We start from the raw sequence: 21,778 nt of genomic DNA, 5'->3' as shown, positions 1-21,778 counted from the left end.
AAAGTGGATTTTCCATGTTCTGTAACAGAAATATGGCATTACTGAAAGCAGTTAAGAGCCTCATTCTCTTTTGTAGCTTTACAAGTCTGCTCCATAATCAATAATAGCACCTCATAAGCGAGGACCATCATCACTGCCTGCGGGAATGTGCTGTGTGTGAGATTCCACTCCCAGGTGTTGGATTCCTGGCTACCTGTAATTAGATGCATTGAAAGAAAGGACTTCTGAGTGTCTGGTGTGCTTGATACAGTGACGAGTCCTGAGTGTCTGCATGCAGGAAATTATGTTACAAAAGGTGTTAGCCGCCTTCTAGTGATAGTGTATTGTGCAGTGCATTTTTAGGTAACCCTATAAGGTTAGTCAATCTGCCAAACAGATCTCTGCAGTATCTTTTTTGCAGAAAAAGGGTCTGCTTTAGGAACTTCTGTGTGCATAAGTGACAAGGGCTATCAATTTAATTCACATCCATTAAGAGGGACATTGAGACTCTTGAACATGTCTAGAGAAGGGCATTGAGGCTGGGGAGAGGCCTTGAGCACAAGCCCTATGAGGAGAGGCTGAGGGAGCTGGGATTGTTTAGCCTGGAGAAGAGAAGGATCAGGGGTGACCTCATTGCCCTCTACAACTACCTGTAAGGTGGTTGTAGACAGGAAGGGGTTGGTCTCTTCTCCCAGGCAACCAGCACCAGAAAAAGGGCACACAGTCTCAAGCTGTGCCAGGGGAGGTTTAGACTCGAGGTGAGGAGAAAGTTCTTCACTGAGCGAGTTGTTCGTCATTGGAATGTGCTGCCCAGGGAGGTGGTGGAGTCACCATCCCTGGAGGTCTTCAAGGGGAGATTGGACGTGGCACTTGGTGCCATGGTCTAGTTGTGAGGTCTGTTGGGACAGGTTGGACTTGATGATCCTTGGGGGTCTCTTCCAACCTTGGTTATACTGTGATACTGTGATACTGTGATACAATGACGAGTCCTGAGTGTCTGCATGCAGGAAATTATGTTACAAAAGGTGTTAGCCGCCTTCTAGTGATAGTGTATTGTGCAGTGCATTTTTAGGTAACCCTATAAGGTTAGTCAATCTGCCAAACAGATCTCTGCAGTATCTTTTTTGCAGAAAAAGGGTCTGCTTTAGGAACTTCTGTGTGCATAAGTGACAAGGACTATCAATTTAATTCACATCCATTAAGAGGGACATTGAGACTCTTGAACATGTCTAGAGAAGGGCATTGAGGCTGGGGAGAGGCCTTGAGCACAAGCCCTATGAGGAGAGGCTGAGGGAGCTGGGATTGTTTAGCCTGGAGAAGAGAAGGATCAGGGGTGACCTCATTGCCCTCTACAACTACCTGTAAGGTGGTTGTAGACAGGAAGGGGTTGGTCTCTTCTCCCAGGCAACCAGCACCAGAAAAAGGGCACACAGTCTCAAGCTGTGCCAGGGGAGGTTTAGACTCGAGGTGAGGAGAAAGTTCTTCACTGAGCGAGTTGTTCGTCATTGGAATGTGCTGCCCAGGGAGGTGGTGGAGTCACCATCCCTGGAGGTCTTCAAGGGGAGATTGGACGTGGCACTTGGTGCCATGGTCTAGTTGTGAGGTCTGTTGGGACAGGTTGGACTTGATGATCCTTGGGGGTCTCTTCCAACCTTGGTTATACTGTGATACTGTGATACTGTGATACAATGACGAGTCCTGAGTGTCTGCATGCAGGAAATTATGTTACAAAAGGTGTTAGCCGCCTTCTAGTGATAGTGTATTGTGCAGTGCATTTTTAGGTAACCCTATAAGGTTAGTCAATCTGCCAAACAGATCTCTGCAGTATCTTTTTTGCAGAAAAAGGGTCTGCTTTAGGAACTTCTGTGTGCATAAGTGACAAGGACTATCAATTTAATTCACATCCATTAAGAGGGACATTGAGACTCTTGAACATGTCTAGAGAAGGGCAATGAGGCTGGGGAGAGGCCTTGAGCACAGCCCTATGAGGAGAGGCTGAGGGAGCTGGGATTGCTTAGCCTGGAGAAGAGGAGGCTCAGGGGAGACCTTATTGCTCTCTACAACTACATGAAGGGTGGTTGTAGCCAGGAGGGGGTTGGTCTCTTCTCTTAAGCAACCAGCACCAGAACAAGAGGACACAGTCTCAAGCTGTGCCAGGGGAAGTTTAGGCTCGAGGTGAGGAGAAAGTTCTTGACTGAGGGAGTCATTAGCCATTGGAATGGGCTGCCCAGGGAGGTGGTGGAGTCACCATCCCTGGAGGTGTTCAAGAGGGGATTGGACGTGGCACTTGGTGCCATGGTCTAGTCATGAGACCTGTGGTGACAGGTTGGACTTGATGATCTTTGAGGTCTCTTCTAACCTTGGTGATTCTGTGATTTACACAAGCAGAAGTGTTTGCAAAACTCTTGTAGAACTGGCTGCTTGTTCCTCATTCATGCAATGTCATACAGAGACTAACAAAACTGTTAGCAACAGAGAAGCTACATTTATATTTCACTATAGAATATGCCTTTTTTCTGCAGAACTGCAGGGTGTTTTTTCATGAAAAAGTCCCTGTCCAGGCTCTGCACACGATGTCCACTACAAAAAGAAAGGAGTGCTACAGGTTCTTCCAGGGGACTTCTGAAGATTCACAGCTTCCAAGAGCAAGGATAATCTTTCCAGGGGTCAATAAAACCCATGTTTAATCATATGACATGTCACACTTCATATAACATGACTTATTTTTTTGGTTAGCACCGACCATAAATTTCCATACTTCAGCAGACCCCTTTGCAATGCTGCAAGCTGCTCTGTTTTTTCTCCCATTCCCCTTGCATTTTCCAGCTAAACTGTAAATATCCCTTATGCAGATGAAGAGATGAAAAGAGAGCTCACTCACGTGTCTCATGTCCCTCCAGTAAGCAGGATGACTGGTGCCACCAGAATTTCCAAGTAAATTGCATGAGGCTGTTAACATTTTAATAGGAGGCTGCATCTTGTTATTGCATGTTTGGCAGATTAATGAAGTTTACCCAAGTTCCCTAGAAAGCCAAATAAGCAGTTTCAACCAATGAAAAGCAACATACTTCATTGTAGTTTATAATTTAGATTTCTATTAAAACCTGTGACCTGTCATAGCATGACAGGCAGGTTGAACACATTTCTAAGCCTTTCCTCCTAGCATATCACTGATGTGGGAAGGACAGCACAATAACCCTTGCCCCTTGCAGGTGAAGTCACAAAACTGTTCAACCTTGATGAAACTGTACACTTCTTTGCAAGAGATTGGGCTAACAGGGATTGCTGGTTTCATACTGATGAACAAGTGTCTATTTTGTAATGCTGAGGAAAAGCCTCTTCGCTCCGCCCATAAAATACACATTAAACCCAACCAACTAGCATAATGTCAATGAATTAACAGTGAATACACAGAGGTGTCACACCTGACTAGTTTAGTGAGTTTTAGTCGACGGACTGACTCTGAACTCAGAGAAGTTTTGCACTGATACAATCAGAGGTTACAAAAGGCAACATTACCACCTCACAAAATCCTTCAGCTTTCCTTTTTTCCAAAAGTTTCTCCAAATGCTTTGTTAGCTTGGTTAGAGACACTTTAAATGTCTGAATATCAGCTTAGAAGTCTAACCTACTTATGCACCTTACTTTAGGTGTCAGGTCTTACCAGCTATCTATGTAGCCTGCAAAGCCCTGCTTTTGTTGGGTCTAGCACTACAAAATACCTGCGCACAGAATGCATGAGGAGTTACACTGGTCCTACACCGGAACATTTTTGTATTCATCAGTATCTGAAGGATTGACCTATTTGTCTTTACAAATGTGAGTGGAGTCTAGATTTTTAAAATCCCTCCTACAGCTAAGCCATTTTATTGATTGAGAATTAAACACCCCCTCTGATGTTTTCTATTCAGGCACGCTGCGGAAAACAAACTGACTTAGACATTATCTGGAGAAAAAGAGTTGTGCCAGGGGACATTTAGATTACATACTAGTAAAAATTTCTTTACTGAAAGACTGGTCATGCATTGGACCACTGTCCAGGGAAATGACAGAGTCACCATCCATGGAAGTGTTCAAGAAACATGTAGACGTGGCCCTTTGGGACATGGTGCAGTGGGAACAGCGGTGTTGGGTTGATGGTAGGACTTGACTATCCAGCCAGAGTGTCCCAGCATTGTCCCTTTCTTATAAGCACAGCCTCAAACAGTCACAGGATCTCACAGGTCTTTTCCAACCTTAATGATTCTATGAAACTAGCTTCCTGATTTTACCTGTTCAAGCCATATGCAGACACTGAACAAATGCAGTCTGTTACCGTAGCTAATGCTACCAATTCGAATAAGGCTTTTCTAAAATATATTCTTTAATTATAAGGTTAAGAGAAAAAAAAAATTAGTCTTTATTCATAGTTTTGGCAAGCTGAAAATAGTTTATCATGAATCATCATGGGATTTTTAATGTAAGAAATTGTCCTATGTTTGGACAGACTATATTCCAAAAGTGTGACAAAAATGGATATGCTGTTTTGAACTCCCAGTTTTGAACTCCCAGTTTTGAACTCTCAAAACAGTTTTAACTACAATATAGTTGATGGAAGTTAGTTTTGGTGTATCTTGGTGTCTTAATTAGTTTCGAGATTAATTTAATTAGCTGTTAAAATTGGCACCCAAGCACATCTGGAGCACAGTGATGTTTTAAATACTGACTCATCATTTAGGGTGAGTTTCAATGCAATATTTTAGTGCAGTTTAAATAAAATATTAGCACTCAATCATTCCAGGAATGGGAGTACGTATGCACCAAGGCTCTTGTCCTGAGCACTCCATCAGCTAACTGCTTGTTAAAACCTGCCCTGAATTTTGACTGTCGTCAATAAAATTACTGAGCATTATTTCTAGCTTCCAACCCTACTCCAGCCATGCGTCAAGACAACAGTAAATCTAACTGTGCAGCTCCTATTACTGCATCAAAAATACTGCACCTACATGGCAAAACACTGACTTCAGAAAAATTTGTGCTGCTTGTTTAAACGTATCTTAAAAATGGACAGCAGCCTTGACGCTAGATCAGGTTGTGTCTGTCCTTAGCACCTTAAGCCAAGTCACAAAAGGGACATAACCATGAAGGTGATGCATTGCTGTCCACACCTGATCTAGACCACATCTATGGTGCAGTGTGACCCAGTGGCACATACACCTGTTACTGACAGACGAGGAATTGTGTCTTCGCATGGTTGAAATGGATTATCCAGTTGAGCCAACGTTCTGGTGACGGTTTGAAGTCTTGGTGCTGTTACTTAGTACTTAAACTGAAGCCATGCTTCTTTGTTGCCACCCCTCTGCAGCAAGTTTGAGTGGTTGCAGGGATCGAGCGTCCCATACTTGCCATCACTTTTCCTCTTTAGCTGCTGCAACTCGCTGTTTGGGTGCTTATGCTCTCAGATGCAGACTGGAAAACAGAAATATTTAGCTTCCTTGAAAGTACTTTGCTATTCAACCTGGCTCAGGTTTGACATCCTGGTTTGAGGTGCGAGGACACCAGCTGTGGGTTCAGCACAGCCCAGGGGTACAGCAGCTTCTGGTGAGGAGCAAGCACGACTAGAGGAATAATTTGAACGCGATGCACTGTCAAGTGGAAAGTAACCCTCCCTGATACCAGGCTGCCTATTGCCTGAAGTTGCGTTTTGAACTAGGTGAAACCACTTTGCTGGGAGAAGTTTTTTAGCGGACGGTAGGGGGTCCTCCGGGGGGGGGAAGGGGCAGGGTCGCGCAGCCGCCCAGGAGGTGGGCAGGGGTCCCTCACAGCCTTCATCAAGCCCTGCAGCGGGAGCCGCTACCAGCCTGTAGCGGGACGGGGCGAAGAACGGCTGCTCAGCCTGGCAGCTAATCCCGTGCCGGCCGGGACAGGAAAAGGGAAGCGCAAATCCAGCAACGGGAGAAGGGAAGAAAGGGAGAAGCAAAGTGGGAGTGCGCGGAGAAGATGGCGAGCGGGGAGGTGTGTGGAAGGACTGGAAAAAAACTTCCCTCTCCTCAGCCACTAGGACCCGTCTGCTTTCGAGCTGCGGGGGAATCCCTTCCCCTGCCCCTTCTCCAGAACAGCCCAAAACCCTACGGGGAGAGAAGGGTTACCCCGCCAACCCGACAGCAGCAACGGCAGCCCTGGGCCAGGCAGGGCGCAGCAGGAGGGGGCGTCCGCTCGCCCCGCGCCGCGGCCCCGCCCCCTCCCCGCGCGCCCTCGCTTTGGGACGCGTCGGCACTTTGTTTGTTCTCGCGCCTGCCGCGGCGGCGGCGCGGCCGAGGCGCATGCGCGGGCCGCAAGCCTTCACTGCCCCAGCTCCTCCCTTCGCTCCCTCCCCGTTTCCCTCCTTTCCTCCCTCCCCTCCTGCAGCCCCCCCTCCCCACTACTCACTCCCTGCCCCACCCCCACCCCGCTCCATCCGGGCACCGCCGAATTAGCATTGACAGCCGAGGCACAACTTTTTTCCTCAGGCAAAGTGAAATCAAGGCGCGCACTCCCAGGAAATATAGTCCCTCCCGTTTTCAGCCCTTTGCCGTCCCCATTGGCGGGGGCGGCGGGGCGGCGGGAGGCGGTGGAACGGCTGCGGGGCGGAGCGGGGGCGGTGTAGGTGGTGGTGGGGGTGAGGACGGGACGCGGGGGGCGAGCGGGCGGGGGCGCGGGGGGAGGGGCCCCCCCACTTTGGCGGAAAGTGAGTGATGAGTCTGTGTCCCCAGCAAAGAGGCAAAGAACTTGCTTTGCAGACTGAGTAGTTGTTTCTTCCGATTGTTGTTGTCTCTCTCTCTTTTTTTTTTTTTTAATTAGTATTATTATTGCTGGCACTCCTTTTTACATTTTTTTTTTCCTGGCTTTAAAAATAATTCTTCTTACTACTTTTTTTTTTTCCCATATTTTTGTTGGTTTTGTTGGGTTTTGTGGTTTTTTTGGTTGTGTTTTTTTTTCCTGTGGAGGGAGGGGTGGCTGCCTGGCTGGCGGGTCAGTTGCAAAAAGAGCGAGCAAGAGAGAGAGAGAGAGAGAGAGAGAAAAGGAAAAAAAAAAAAGAACAAGGAAAAAAAAGAACAAGGAAAAAAAAAACCAAACCAAACCAACCAAACAAACAAGGAAAAAAAAAAAAAGAACAAAAAAGGAACAAAACAAAACAAAACAAGCAAGCCAAACAAAACCAAACCAAAAACCAAACCAAACAAACAAAAAAAAACTTCACTCGGACCTGAAAGTGGCAGGAAAAGTGCCTGGCAAGTTGCAGGGATGGAGCTACACAGCTTGCAAGAGGCGTTAAAAGTGGAAATCCAATGTCATCAGGTAAAAAAAATAATAAAATAATAAGCAAAAAAAAAAATGCTCTTCCATCCCCGGTGCTTTTTAGAGGGAGAGGAGGATCGGAAGGGAGCCAATGTTGCATGCTTATCAAGTAGCCTTTGCTTCTTGTCGCAGGGTCTATCGATCAGGGGAGGGGGGGAGAGGGGCCGGGGCCGTGTTGGGGGCGACCGGGGCCGCGGTGGGGGCCCCCGCCGGGCCCCCCGCGGCCCCCCCGCGGCAATGGCGAGCACTTCGCCAAAGTAGTTTTGCGTCTTGTTGGGCTGAGTTTTTTTTGTGTGTATGTGTGTGTCGTGGAGATGCGGAGTTAGCGTTGCGGTCGGTGCTTGTGTGAGCCTACGAGTGTGTGTGTGTGTTTGTGTGTACCCGTGAGTGTGAGTGAGTGTGCGCGAGTGTGTGTGTGTGTGTGTTGGAGAGATTAGGACGAGACTTGAATATTTATGAGCTTTGCTTGAAACTGACTCGCAGTGTTTACTTGCCTCTTTGTTCCTTACCCCCCTCCCTCCCCCGTCCGCACACATACATACATTTAAAAAAATCCATTAAACTTGAAACAGTTTCTAATTCCTCCTTTTTTGGGGGTGATTTTTTTTATTTTTTTATTTATTTTTTTTTTATAGAAACTAGTTGCACAGATGAAGCAAGATCCACAGGTAAATGCAGATTCTTTTTTTTCCTCTTCTTCAGTATTTTATCCTTGCTGTAATAAGCGCGCTTGTGCTGGGACAGCAGGATGAGAAACTTTATCAGTAAGAGATCTCATTTTGTAGTCTGCACTGAGCTTTCTTACTGAGGAGGGTGTTTTGTGTGTGCATGCTTTCGTACGGCTTTGGTGGAACGGTTTTGCCTTTGAACAATTTCTAGATCGCAAGTTTATTCATTACAGCGGTTAGTTTACACTTTGCCTTTAATATGCATCTTGTTGCCGTTTTTGCAGAACGGGGATCTTAAGAAACAAATCCATGAAAGGCAATCAAGAATAGCAGCTCTTAATGAGAAACAAGTAAGGAACAGATCGATTCAGTTGTGTTTGGTTTTTCTTCTTGTTTTTACAATGCACTATCTAAACATCCGAAAAGTGTCTGCGTTAGCTGAAAAAATACCGACAGCGGAGAATTATAACATCCATTTTCCTAAGCGTGAAGTAAGAAAATGCATGTTTTCAAAATGAGGTCGTGTTCTAGCATGTCTTGCTGGGGGAAAGAATGATTTTAGTACTACTAGTAAAAAGATAAGCAGTAGTTAAAACGTAAAAAAAAAAAAAAATAATAAAAAATGAGGCGTCCATTTTGAGTTGGTCGACATGTTTTAGGAATATGGAAAATTCTCCTGTCTTGGGCTACTTTGTGCACTTCCGTGTAATGTGCAGAGCAAGAGTTGGGAGGGAGGAGGCTAGAGCATAGTTCGGAGCCATTTCTGGGTTTGATTACAAAACTGATTTTTATTGATCACTTTATTTTATTTTTTTTCTTATGCCTTCCCCCCCCCCGCTTCTCCCCTCTTTTCCCCCCCCTCCCCCCTCCACACTTGCCTTTCTCTTCTCTTGGTTTGATCTGACGTGTTAGATTTTGATTCGAGTTCACTTAGGCACTTTCACTTTTCCCCCCATTCCAAAAATACGAATAAAAACAGATTAATCTGTTTCAGCTGCTGGGGGGGTGGGGTGGGGGGTGGGGTGAAAAAACAAGCCAACAAAAAAAACGGAGGACGGGAACAAAACAAACCAGAAACCTTCCTTCCTCCCCCCTCCCCTCCATGCCCTCCCCAAACTTTCTCATCTCTTTTTTTGTACCGAGTGACCCCCCACGGGCCCGCCGCTCCGCCCGTGACCCGCCCCCCACCCCCACGGGAGGAAAGTTGCGGGGCTCGCCGGGGGGCGGCGAGCGCTCAGCACCGTGGACAGCGGCCGCGCCGCCGCCGGGCGCGCACTCGAGGCCGCTCACTCACACTCACCCAACTCTCCGCACCGACACCCCCCAGGGGCCCAGTCCCCACTTTCAGGACTTCCAGCGCAGGAAGGACTTCCTGTGCAGTTGACAAACCCGGCAGGAGATCTGCCGTCTTCAGCCCCTTTCCTTCAGAGGTGAACTTTCCCTCTCCAGACCACTCTGGCTCTCACAGGCCCCCTCAACCCCCACCCTCCACCTCCCCCGGGGTGCGGAGCGGCTGTGCTGAGATTCTCCTTCCCGGCCTCCGGCTCTCGGCCCCGCCGGCGGCGACATGCGAGCGTGTTTTCTCCGGAATGCAGCAGCCCTTTCAGCACCGGGGACAGCGCCTGCGAGGCGGTGGGGCTGCCAGCCCCAAACCACCGTATCCTCCTCCCTCCTTCCCCCAGGCCACGGACCTCCGGGGGAGAGGGGCCACGTGTGCCGTTCCAACCCTTCCCCGTTCTTCTTCTCTTTTTTTTTTTTTCTTTTTTTTTAAATATTTTTTTTTGGGGGGGTGTCTCTGTGTGTGTGTGGTTTGTTTGTTTGTTTGTCTGTCTGCCCAGAGTTGTGGTTGAAGTTGGAAAGTGATCTGCGTGTATATAATCTGTGCCCATAGGTGATGGTGGTTATATGCCACCCTTTTCCTCCCAGTTTATTGTAATCAGAATTTGTCAGCACTCTCAATTTGGTAGTGGAAGCTTCCATTTTGTGAGGAAGGGGTGTTGGTTTCTTCTAACATGGAGAAAAGTCTGCAGAGTTTGAAGGTGGGGGATGGGGCCCCATTCATGCTGAACATTACCATTTTGATTGCTTTGATGCCATTTTTGGAGGGGGGAGGGGATAGAATACCCTACTCAGCAGAGCACAAAGATGTTTAATCACTGTATAGAATCAAATCAGATACTTTCTTTTTTAAAGCAAATCTGACACTACATGATAGCTAAGGGCTGTTTGTTACTCTTTTTTTTTCCCCTTCTTCAGTGTAAAACAGCAAGTTGTTGACTCTAATACCACTATAGTGAGCAGAAGAGGTGTATTTTTTTTTTAAACAATGCATCTTTATGTGTTCTTTTCTTCAATATGGAAATAGTTTTACTGTTCTAAGTGGGTCTTTAGAACATACATTTGATCGTTTGCCCCTGTATGGTAGCAACTATATCAAGGCTGTTTAAATTTTTATGATGATAGTAAATGAGAAGCTGTTTATTATGTGTCATGCTGGAATTTAGATACAGCCGAGAGACACAACTGAAAATACAGCCTGAATGCTCTGATTCAGCTCAGGGAAAAAAGGTTTTTTGCTAAGCTTCTGCTTTGTATATTATCCAAACTAACTAGCAGTCATCATATGTTTGTGACGACCTTCACATTATCTGATAAATAAATCTGTGAACTACGAAGTAATTGAAGCATAAGATACCAAAATTCTGTAAACAGCAAATTTTATCCTAGTAGTAAAAGTGCTATTTTTTAGGTAAAAGCCTAGAATTTTTATTTTTGCTGGCTTCAACATCATATGCATCAAGGGCTTATAAATAGAAGACTAGCTGGTGATGTGATGTCCTTTTGCTTCAGGCTGCCACCTCTGGAGGTCTAAGCTGAGATCTTTCTTAGGTCACAAGTGAAATGAGTTTGGAGGTCTTAGCCTTTGACCAAGTCACAAAACTACCATGTAACTTTGCAGACTTGCAGTAATTAGTAGGTGCTCCGTAGGTAATGGCTTAGACATGAGCTATTGGTCCCTGGGGGTTTAAGGAAGGTGCACTGAAGGCTACCGAGACAATGGACAGGCCAATGCTTGAGCTGTTTAGTAATTTCAAGCTCTCATTTTTGTGGCTATACCAAAACACTGATGTAAACTTCAGTAGACAGCGTAAGCAGGGGGGTTACTTTTACACATGTATTTGTGTTCTCTCCCTACTTGCTGCCATACCACCTCCCTCCCTCCCTCCTTGCACCACCCCCCTCCTCCCCCAGGTTTGTTTAGGCACAACAAATTCATAATTCAATAATGTATACTTTTGAGTGTGCATGCACTGAATACAAAAGATGCTAAAATTGCATTTCAATTAAACTGCACATGTGGATGATGAAACAGACAGTAAAATGAATGGATGATCGCATCATCCACATCTGTTAGAAATATGGCAGGAATGAGCATTATCTTTCAGTATCCCTATTCATCAGTTTTCCATCATAGCCATTGGCATTTCTGGCAACATTTCCTTTTCTTGAAAATTACAAATAAAGGCAGAAAGAGCTGAATGGTGAACTCAACTTTCGGTGCACGAGGTAAATGCGTGAAGGAGACTTTTAGGTACAGTTGGATTTTAAGTTGAAGCCTAATTAAGGGTCTCTGACCAGTCACTTAGGTTTCTTTTATGTTGGTGGTTCAGAGAAACATGGAATTAAGTGGAGTTTTACTATTTTCTTCAGTATTTTCAAGTAAGTACTGTAGAACCATCATTTTTCATTATTGAAACGGTGCAGCTTTGGTCAGTACTCAATTTGGCATCTGACTCAGAAAAACAAAAGTTAGACTTTTGTTAGAAGTGTATCTTTCATTTTGATGAATTGTAATAGCATTTGAGAGTGGGTTACCTCTTCTTTAACAAGATATGATGTGTGAAGACTCCATTAGTTGGTCCAGTGGTTTTACACCTTCAATCTACAGCACATGCAGAGCAGCGGTAACATTTTAATCTAAATTGTCAAGCAACAAGCATTTATATGTAAATAAAAGAGCTATCATAAGAGCCAGCACTGGCCTTAAAAGCACACCAGAGGTGCTCTGCTGCATGTGTTTCTTGCTTTCTTTATATCCTTCAAGAGTCATTAAGGATCTTTTAATTTCAGAAAGTTGTCTTTTGATAATTAACCGCTCAAGATGAACAAAACCCCAAACCTTTAACCTCTAGGACTTCCAGTTGGAAGCTGCTACTTACTTACATAAGTATTAGGTGGTTACCCAGGTCTTTAAAATTAACAGTGAGTACGTGTGGGCCACTCTGTTTTCAACTGCGATGAACTCTGACTTCAGACAGGCTGTCCTGGAGCGCAGTAATAAAAATACCTCTTCCTGAAAGACATTATGTAGATGCCATTCACTTGTGCACCGCCTCATTTCTTTACCACAATTTACTATCTGTGGAGAAAATCAACATTACTTTCAGGCAGATTTCCCCCAGCCTGTGCTACTGCTGGCTTGTGTTTTTGTGTGGTGTATCTGAAATGAAATTGCTGACTGTATTTTGCCTGTGGTGGTCACCAGCAAAACCTGTTTGCGGAAAGCGGTTAGGCTTAAAATTTCAGTACAGTTCTTCTGCAAGTTGTTGGAAACGCTTTAGTTCGAGATGTCTGGCTTTACTGATCTTGTATCTTTGTTTTGGGAGAAAGGAGGAAGTGGGGGTTTTTGGTTGGTTGAAATTCAAGCCGCACCGTGCCTAGAAATGGCAGCGTTGTTTACACATGTTAAAGGGGAAATTATTGACATTTGCCAAAGCTCAGTATCTCATATGGCTGGGTACTTGCAAAATTGTTGAAGTAAAATGAGGGTCATAAGCTTCAGTGAAAACAGCTAAAACCCAAAAGGCATTTCCGAATCAAGTTGAACCGAATGTCAAACTCTGTCCCAGGGTGCACACAGCACTCCTGTTTGTTGTGACAAGAACTGCATGTATGTATGATGGGTGGAAGTCAGGGGAGACAGGGTGATGAGCTCCTACGTGAAGTATTAACTTTTCAGTCGCTGCATTGAGTCTTTAAACACAAAGACAATGTGTAATACATACGATGCTTGACTTTGCAGTTCTTCCACACTGCTGAGTTTGCTGGGAAACCTGAACAACTGCAGAATCAAGTGAAACTACTGTATCAAAGTAAAAAGTGGTGATAGATTGTAATTTGGAAAGCTTCCATTATTATTATTTTTGCTATTATTTTTATTTTTTGGCTTATTGGTTGCTTTGCCATCTGTACAAAAAGTGACAAAACTAGGGCGGGACTTACCTTCAGCTCCTTGTAGGTGAAACTTGGGAAGATTGGCGTCGGTGATCCTAGCGTTCTGTTTGTCCTTTCAGTAATACCATATTGAGAGTCCCTGTTCATATTGGGTAAAAAGGATACTAAAGGACATTTTCATAGAGGTGGAACACAATGGAAGTATGTGTATGTGTGGCTTTCTGCCTTCCATTAGGTTGCCCTGATAAGGTTTGTGGAAATTTCACATCCGTAATAAAAATGTGTACTGGAGGGGGTTAGAGCCACCTTTTGTTTGATAGCTGCTTGACTGGCATGTGAAATGCTATTTCATTCTAGCATTTTTCTTTGACTGCACTTTTCTGTACTTGTACAGTACAGCACTTGGCAGGGCTAAGAGTTGAAAAGTGAACGTTACATTCATTCTAACCATTTTAAAGAGTTCACTTTGATATTTTAGCCATTTAAAACACCTGCTGTCAGAACAGTACAATTGATTTCAATTAACTTTGAATTTCTTCAATAAGATGACTCTTATAATAACTCCAGTAATCCCATGATGCCTCATTAGAGGAGCTGGCTATGATGATTATCCCTGTGATTTAGCAATTTTTTCCTTACAATGCCTTTGTCTATTCAGAAAAAGGAATTATGCCAACAGTACTACTCGCTACCTGTTATACATTGTAACATAGCTAATTTATGCTTGCAGCAAACAGGTATTTATTCAGCTGTATGTGATACTTTGGTAGGGAGACCCTTTCAAAGAAACTTTAGATCTATATCTAAACATAGATCAATAAAGATCTGTATCTATAGATCTATAGAGATCTATATCTATAGATCTAACTCCTCTTGGAGTTAGAATTTGTTTTGATTTTTATTAGTAGATGCTTGGTCATTTAAAACTGGCAATTCTGCAGCAGTCTTTGTCTAAAGCTCTGGTCTAATGGAACAAAAAATTCTGCACTGGTTCATGCCACGTTGTGCCGCTCATCCAGAACAGTGTGCCATGTCAGATGTTTATACCAGTTTGCCTTGTTTCAGGGTCTGGTCCATGGACTCATTCTCCTTGTGGAAGAAAAGGGGAATATGTCTGTAAATGTTTCCTTTCCATAGCACGATGCCAGAGAAGGGGTTTGGAATGGTGATTTTAAAGCACATTTCCAATGGGATGCGACATCATTCTGAACATTTCTGGTATGTTCAAGTAGAGAAAATCCCTTTTCATCTCATTCCAGATTTGATTTTCAAGTTGAAAGCGTGAAGGCGTATAAAAGCACGTTAATACAGTTACTTTTAACTTTTCCCTCTATGCCTTTCTCTTTGTGATCAAAGATAAAATATGCTGTATTTTTCTACTTGATTATGAAATGATACCTCCCTCTCCTCTCCGCTCCCCCAAAACAAAATCTGAAGCATCAACACAATTTCTAATCAATAGAGTTAAAGGGCGAAAGTTTGCAAATCAATAAGACGAGGCCGTGGTAAACGGTGTACGTATGGCCACGATGTCAAAGAGGGCGATTTGTACACGCAGAGTAGTTGGAGGGAAAGGAAGTGTGAAAATGGGCTGCAAGTTTAAGATAAGAACAAAGAAGAACCCAAAAAAAAAAAAAAAAGAATTGGACTAATTGAAATGCAAATTTGTCTTTCTGCCATTAAAATAGACAGTTATTTCAGCCTAACAGACTCGTATTTGGTCTGTCCAATCCTTGTTGTTGGATCACCTCAAACACATTTCCCTTCTATGTGTGATTATAAACATTTATGTATATCTTTGCGGTTGTTTTTAAGTTAAGGCAGTACTACTTTTTTTTGTTTGGAAAGGTTCTTCTTGAACCAAAATGCGCTTCCTTAGACATGCTTTCTCCCCACCTCCCCTCCTCTTTTTTGAATCAGCTACTTATTGTTATGTAGTAGCAATTTCCAGAGTGTCATATGAAATTGCTGATGCGGCTTAGTTCTAGCTACAAACTGCAACTGCCAATAGTAAGCATCTATTGAAATCTAATATGTACCACAGGGCTTTTTTTTCTTGTTATTTTCTTTTTTCTTTTTCTTTGCACACGTACAGGCGGATCCTTCTGGTTGACACAGAGGGACAGTGGAAAAATAGGAGGATGGGTTCCCCTTTTTTTTTTAACCTACAGAGGAGTTAAATATATGCCTGAGGTTAAACGGAAAAATGACCCTTCTGGTTTTAATAAAGGTAAACCAGAGAGTTTATCTTAAATATAACTGCAGTAAAATCAAAACAATAAGTATCTGGGAACTCTGTAGATGTGATGGGTAGTGTTGATTTGAGTTCTTGACAGACAGTCTTATTTTCATTGCAATTTAGTCCAAAAATCCTGGGCATGGAATCTGCTCACCTGAAAGTTTGTCTGATTGCTTGCATTTAAGCAACAGAAGCACAGAACTGGTCCTGGAACAGAAGTTAATTCTATGTAGTGTGTAGGTAATTTTCTTTTCCACATTGATTTAATTTGATTATGTTGGTAATCTGTGATTTAGCTTTCCTCTTATCCAGAGAGAAGGATGGAGTAGCCTTTCTGCACAAACTCAGCTATTGATGGCAAGTCTTGAAAGGTTACAGAAAGTGAAAATGTGTATTACATTTTGATTAACATGAGTCAAGAGAGAATCACTGATACTTTTGACATGCAGCAGAGATTAAGTTGCATTTTATGTAATTTTCCATTTTTCTGAAGGGCTTTGAATCAGCTAAAATTGCCTACAGATTTATTGGGGAATCAAAGATTTTCTGAGAACGAGGAAGGCGAGAGAAGTGTCCATTCTCAGCCATGCACAGACTTGAGTATTTCTGTGTATAAATGTGCTGCTTGTGTGTGTGTATGTGTTTGGGTGTAAGCATAAGGTCTTTCTCTTTGATATCATTCAGGCAGAAAGCCAATATGCGCATGTAAATGAGCCTGAAAATGTAATTAAAAATATATACATACTGGGGACTGTGATACAGAATTGAATATGGGATGCAGGTTACAAAGTGACAAGTAACATTTCCTATATAATCACCGATACTAGCTCTCATCTGTGATTTTTGTATCTCCTGTGTTATTGAGTGCTGAACAGATAAATGCTGAAATTATTTCTTCAGATGTGATTTCACCACAATGAATGGACAAAGCGTGCGTTGCTCCTTCTTTTCCCTTCAGCCAAAACAAAAGCCAAAATATGCCCACCATGGAAATGTTACTACAAGGACTAGAAGTATTTTATATGAGGTCACATAAAGACCTCTTTGATAACTATCTCTCCTGGCAATAAAATGGGACAAAAGAGACTTACTTGTGTTACTGATGTGTTAAGATTGAGGAAATCCTACAAATCATTAACACACATCTAAGAACTTATCTGCAGGTGGAAGAAGGTAAATATTGCCGGGTGAACGACATAAACAATCTTGGCCTTTATTTCAGTGTAGATAACAAAAGGCTTGCACAATAAAAGCTTACATGGGAGGCATCTTGGAGACTCAAACTTTTGGCATGAGGCAGTTTCCTTTGCCTGAAAGTATTTCCTAAAAGTTAGGTTAGGGTGATGGGTCCAGAAGCTGACATTTCTGCTCTCCAACTTGGGGAGAAGACGCTAGGAAAAGCTTTATTTTGCTTTTAAAAATACAAGTGAAATCCAGATGCGTTTCTACCAACAGCTCCGGAGCCCATAAATTTATACAACCTAAGCCAGTGCCTTATTTACGTTATTTTATTAACATTCTTTGCTGAGTGGGCTTGAATGGAGCACACAATCTCTCATATAGAGGATCTAATTATAAACACAAGGGACAGAACCAAATAAGCAGTCTTTAAAGGGAAAAGAGTCTGGCAGCTTTGTTTAAAGTGTCCTTTAATGAACTTCTTTAGCAGCTTGTATCTTAGCAACACATTTTATTACATACCAGTGCGGGAGAAGCAGTTTGCAGATGGAGTTGCACACAGTAATTTATTTCCACCCCCCTCCTTTTTTTTTTTTTTCCCTCCCCCCCTTTTTTTTCCTCCCCCCCTCTTTCTCTGTGGTGACTCAACTGGAATGTGCAGAGTAGCTTTTCTAACACTGATAGCTCACTCGAAATCCCTGATTGGTTCATTTGTATCTGTTCTGTTTTGTTAGTTGATGAAAAAGGCGTTTAGTATGGTAGGTGCATAGTGGTTTTGCTTGCTCTTAGAAATTCAGATATGACTGTTCTGAATAGGCATGGATTTAAATTAAAAACAACCCAAGCTTCTTCCTGACACACTTTTTTTCCCTTGTGTGTGTTCTGCTCAGCACTAGTCCTTGTTGCACACAGATGAGTTTCCAGATTTGTAGGTTATTTACTCTCTGCTCGTAGATGGGGTTGCTTTAATCTATCATCTTTCGCTCCTCTAAAACTGACTGGAATATAGGAGTAGCAAGAAAGAACATTTGCCATCTTCCCTCCCCTCCCCCCCCCCCCCCCCCCCCCTTTCTTCTTAGACAATACCTGGCATTTAAACTGCAAATATATAAATAAATAACTGTGGGTTTAAAACCAGTTGAAATACTGCACTACTGTCACTCCTTCAAATGACCTATAGTGCTTATCTTGGTTGAAAGCAATACTTCTTCTTCTCTCCATTACTAATTGCAGACCAAGTTCTGCTTGTATGGCTTGAGTGCAAAAGCCTGTGAGTAGCTTTTTTCAATGGGGACTGTTGACAGATGTGGTACCAGCATATAGGCAATAGAACCTAGACTTCATTATTTTTTCTCATAAATTAAAGGGGGGGGCTCACAGGATGCTAGGGGTTGGAAGGGACCTCAAGAGATCATTGAATCCAACCCCCCCTGCCAGAGCAGGACCCTAGAATCTATCGCAGGTCACACAGGAATGCATCCAGATGGGGGCAAAGTGTCATTTGTGATCAAAGTAAATACTATTCATCTCAGTTTACATTTTCTGGTGGCTGGGCAGGTGTAAATCCAGGCATGTATTTTCCTGGAATTCACTGGATTTACCCAGAGTTTGCTTGCAGTGGTGTGATAAAAATCAGAAGCTGCCTAGAGGCAGAAAAGCAGGTGGGAACAGGAGAGGGTGGATGAAGACAGTCTGGTACCAGTTAGGAGAACCCACAGAAGATGGAGACTGTTGGCTTAGAAATACTGCTCTTCTGTTAAGAGCAAATATGTTAAGGGTTGATACTAAAAAGACAAGCACCATCCATTTCATTAACATTACCAAAATGTACTTCCATTCATTGACAAACTGTTACATTTCCTGAGTCCTTAGCGCAAAACAGAAGTTTCTTTTCCCTCCAAAATATGGAAGGATAGATGAACTTGACTCCAGTTTTCTGTTTTCAGTATGTCAGCTGATGGTCTGCCTATTGTCCCCTTTGGATCTGTAACATCTCGTCCTTAGCAGGATCATAAAGAAGTCCTTTGAACTTCAGAAGCAGAAAGTGTGCCATAAATGGAAGAGTAAAAGATAAACTCACACCTACCTTTAAAATGCTGTGATATTAGACCCAAACCAGAAAGAGGTCCTCTGTAGCCAAAAGCAATTAAATTGCCATGTGATCAACTTACTTTTTTCCTTTGCAATTCAGTTCATTGTTTATTAACTTAAATCAGATTGAAAAAACTCTCAGCTCTGGGAATGCATCAGAATCTTGCACGATGACTAGGATTAATGATGACAGCCTGAACTGTCAAGCAAGATAAAATAATGAAATTGGCAGTGTTGCTAGACAAAGGGTTATATGTTCTTCTGCAGCTGTATTGGTCATAACAGAAGGGACCAGGAGTTTCTGGTACAATTCATTTCCTGTCAGGAGAGATAGTGGTTATCCCATGCACAACATTTGAAGACCAAGTGTCAGAATAATTTTGGGTTTTTTTAATGTGGTAATGCTGGGGATAGTTTAAGTGAAGTTCAGCAGCAAGAGTCCTTTACAAATGTTGCAGTAACAAAGAACAAGATTAAGAACTTTATTATTTTCTGAAACATTGAGGAAACAATTGGCCAAAATAAAGCAGACAGCACCAGTTGTTCATTTTTCCTTCAATAAAGAAAGAAAACACTGTTCTTTTCAGAAGCACAAACGTTCTTAGAAACTTCATTAACCCTCTGAATGCCAGCACTGCACCTCATTACTTAAGTATTTTCACTAAGGAACTTCCATCCCCAGATGAAATGAAGACTCATTTATAAACGATGAGAGCAGGAACAATGGAATGCTGAGTGTATTCTGCATGAATAATAAAAGTGAGGGTTGTGAAGAGCCTATGACTTTCATATGCCAAACTCAATGTGGGAATGCAGCATTCAGCTGGTGTAGTTTTTTTTTGACATGGGAGATTCATCCATTCTTCCTTCCACGTGTGCAAACATGAACGTGCAGAGGACTCACGGTGATGATTTACGAGGGAAGGCATCAGCAGTTCCTATGCAGTGGTGTTGCGACTCAGGTGTGAATTTATAAACCTGATAGAACTTAGAATGAAATCTAGGCCAGCATTAACTTTAATATATGCCTTAGGTAGGTGAAGGAAAGGTTGAAGACCTGTTTTAAGAATAGAGTTTGAGTGTCAAGTCTGTACTCTCGCCTGCAAGTCTGAATTGGTTTGCATTTGAGGGATTTTATTTCAGGGACCTTACAAGGCCTTCAGTATGAACTACTTTTCTGGCAACATGAGATATATATATGTATTTTATTTATGAGACTAAATCTGGTTTTAAGCTCTGGATTTGAGGCCTCCTGATTAAAAAAAAAAATTGCTATAGTTGGTTATTTCTTTTATTTTTTAATCTTGCATTTTATTAATTAAAGTTGCTCTTGTAAAGATGCTGAACTATAAGATTTTTGGATCTGCATTTAGTGTTTGGCTTAATGAGATTCTCTTCCAGGACTCTCACACAACAAGGTAATGTCAACAGTGAATAATAAATTGAGGGCAATAGTAGCTAATGTTTTGCCATACACAGCCACAGAATAAACTTTCCCTAAAACTCGTCTTTGAGAGTCTTTGCCAAATATGTTGGAAATATAGAGGAAGCAAGTTGGAATTTTCTTGTCTTAGGCTGGCTGAGATGCTCTATTCCAACCACTGCTATGGATTTTCTATCTTATAAAGATGTTTGTAGCTCTATAGAAAAGGATACCTAGAGTTATTTTCTGAAAGTTGAGGTCTTGGGTTTTGGCAGTTCAGTCCCTGGTTGCCTTTTGAAATTGCTACCTGTTAAACTGAGTGCTGTCAAATGGTAACAATGAATTTTGTGAGCTGATCCAATGTTTTGAAAGCTGGATTGATATCCTCCAATGTGTTTCCTGAAGATCTTTCTGATGTATGGCACTTTTTAGTTCTACTGGCGTTAGCTCAGCACAGTGGTAAGCAAAAGTTTTGTCCATAATTACAATTTCTTGTAGTCTTCCATTGTACTGTACCATTTGGGAAGACATTGCTGGAATGTGTCCAGAGAAGGGCAACAAAGCTGGTGAGGGGTTTGGGACACAAGCCCTATGAGGAGAGACTGAGGGAGCTGGGCTTGCTTAGCCTGGAGAAGAGGAGACTCAGGGGTGACCTTCTTGCTCTCTACAACTACCTGAAGGGAGGTTGTAGACAGGAGGGGTTGGTCTCTTCTCCCAGGCAGCCCACACCAGAACAAGAGGACACAGTCTCAAACTGCACCAGGGGAGGTTTAGACTGGATGCTAGGAAGGAATTCTTCATAGAGAGAGCCCATTGGAATGGGCTGCCCGGGGATGTGGTGGAGTCACCATCATTGGAGGTGTTTAGGAGGAGACTTGATGGGGTGCTTGGTTGCATGGTTTAGTTGATTAGATGGTGTTGGATGATAGGTTGGATGTGATGATCTTGAAGGTCTCTTCCAACTTGGTTTATTCCATTCCATTCCATTCCATTCCATTCCATTCCATTCCATTCCATTCCATTCCATTCCATTCCATTCCATTCCATTCCATTCCATTCTAAAACTAAACCAACCCAAACCAACAACAAAAACCCAAACCAAACCACCACCACCCAAACCAACCAACCACCCGAATAAATAAAGGAAAAGGTATCACATTGGTCAGATTGAGATTTTATAGTTTCACTGGCTTCAGATGAACTGTGACTGTTGATACTCCCTGAGCATCTGGTCCAGGTAGACATAACTTTCCCCACCATCCCCAAACTACCCTTTATAAAAATAAAAAGGTCCTAAATTGGCCAGCTGCTGATACAATGTTTGACTTGATCCCTAAGATTCTCACTCTTTCATTAAGTTAGTTTCTGCTGAAGCCACTGTTAGTTTACTGATGGTTTTCTCTAGAGACTGTGGTTAAACCTTCAGATTTTGGTGTCTCTTGTAGTTACTTCTTTAAAAAGAAGCTTTGAAAATGTTATTCTAGAGCAAAGTCTGAATAATAATAATAATAATAATAATAATAAAACAACCAGGTTGGAAGAGACCTTCAAGATCATCACATCCAACCCCTCAACCAATCCAACCCACCTAAACAACTAAACCATGGCACCAAGCACCCCATCAAGTCTCCTCCTGAACACCTCCAG

General features: G+C 42.8%; 1 protein-coding gene across 3 annotated transcripts in view; it reads left to right on the top strand.

Moving 5' to 3' along the window:
• The first annotated feature begins 7,110 nt into the window (after positions 1-7,110).
• The window catches only part of PHF21B (PHD finger protein 21B), a 199,633-nt gene continuing 184,965 nt past the window's right edge, over positions 7,111-21,778 (top strand). The window contains exons 1-3 of one of the 3 annotated variants that reach the window (XM_054173898.1): positions 7,111-7,296; positions 7,932-7,964; positions 8,249-8,314. In XM_054173898.1, the coding sequence (XP_054029873.1) occupies positions 7,243-7,296; positions 7,932-7,964; positions 8,249-8,314 (153 nt within the window). In that variant the 5' untranslated portion in view covers positions 7,111-7,242. The remainder of the gene's footprint in view (positions 7,297-7,931; positions 7,965-8,248; positions 8,315-21,778) is intronic. The other 2 variants (XM_054173899.1, XM_054173900.1) reach the window with 2 other exon arrangements.

The sequence above is a fragment of the Dryobates pubescens genome, chromosome 27 (assembly GCF_014839835.1).
Source record: "Dryobates pubescens isolate bDryPub1 chromosome 27, bDryPub1.pri, whole genome shotgun sequence".
Taxonomy (NCBI): Eukaryota; Metazoa; Chordata; class Aves; order Piciformes; family Picidae; genus Dryobates; species Dryobates pubescens.
The sequence above is the reverse complement of the archived record's forward strand: the minus strand, read 5'-3'. Positions and strand labels throughout refer to the sequence as shown.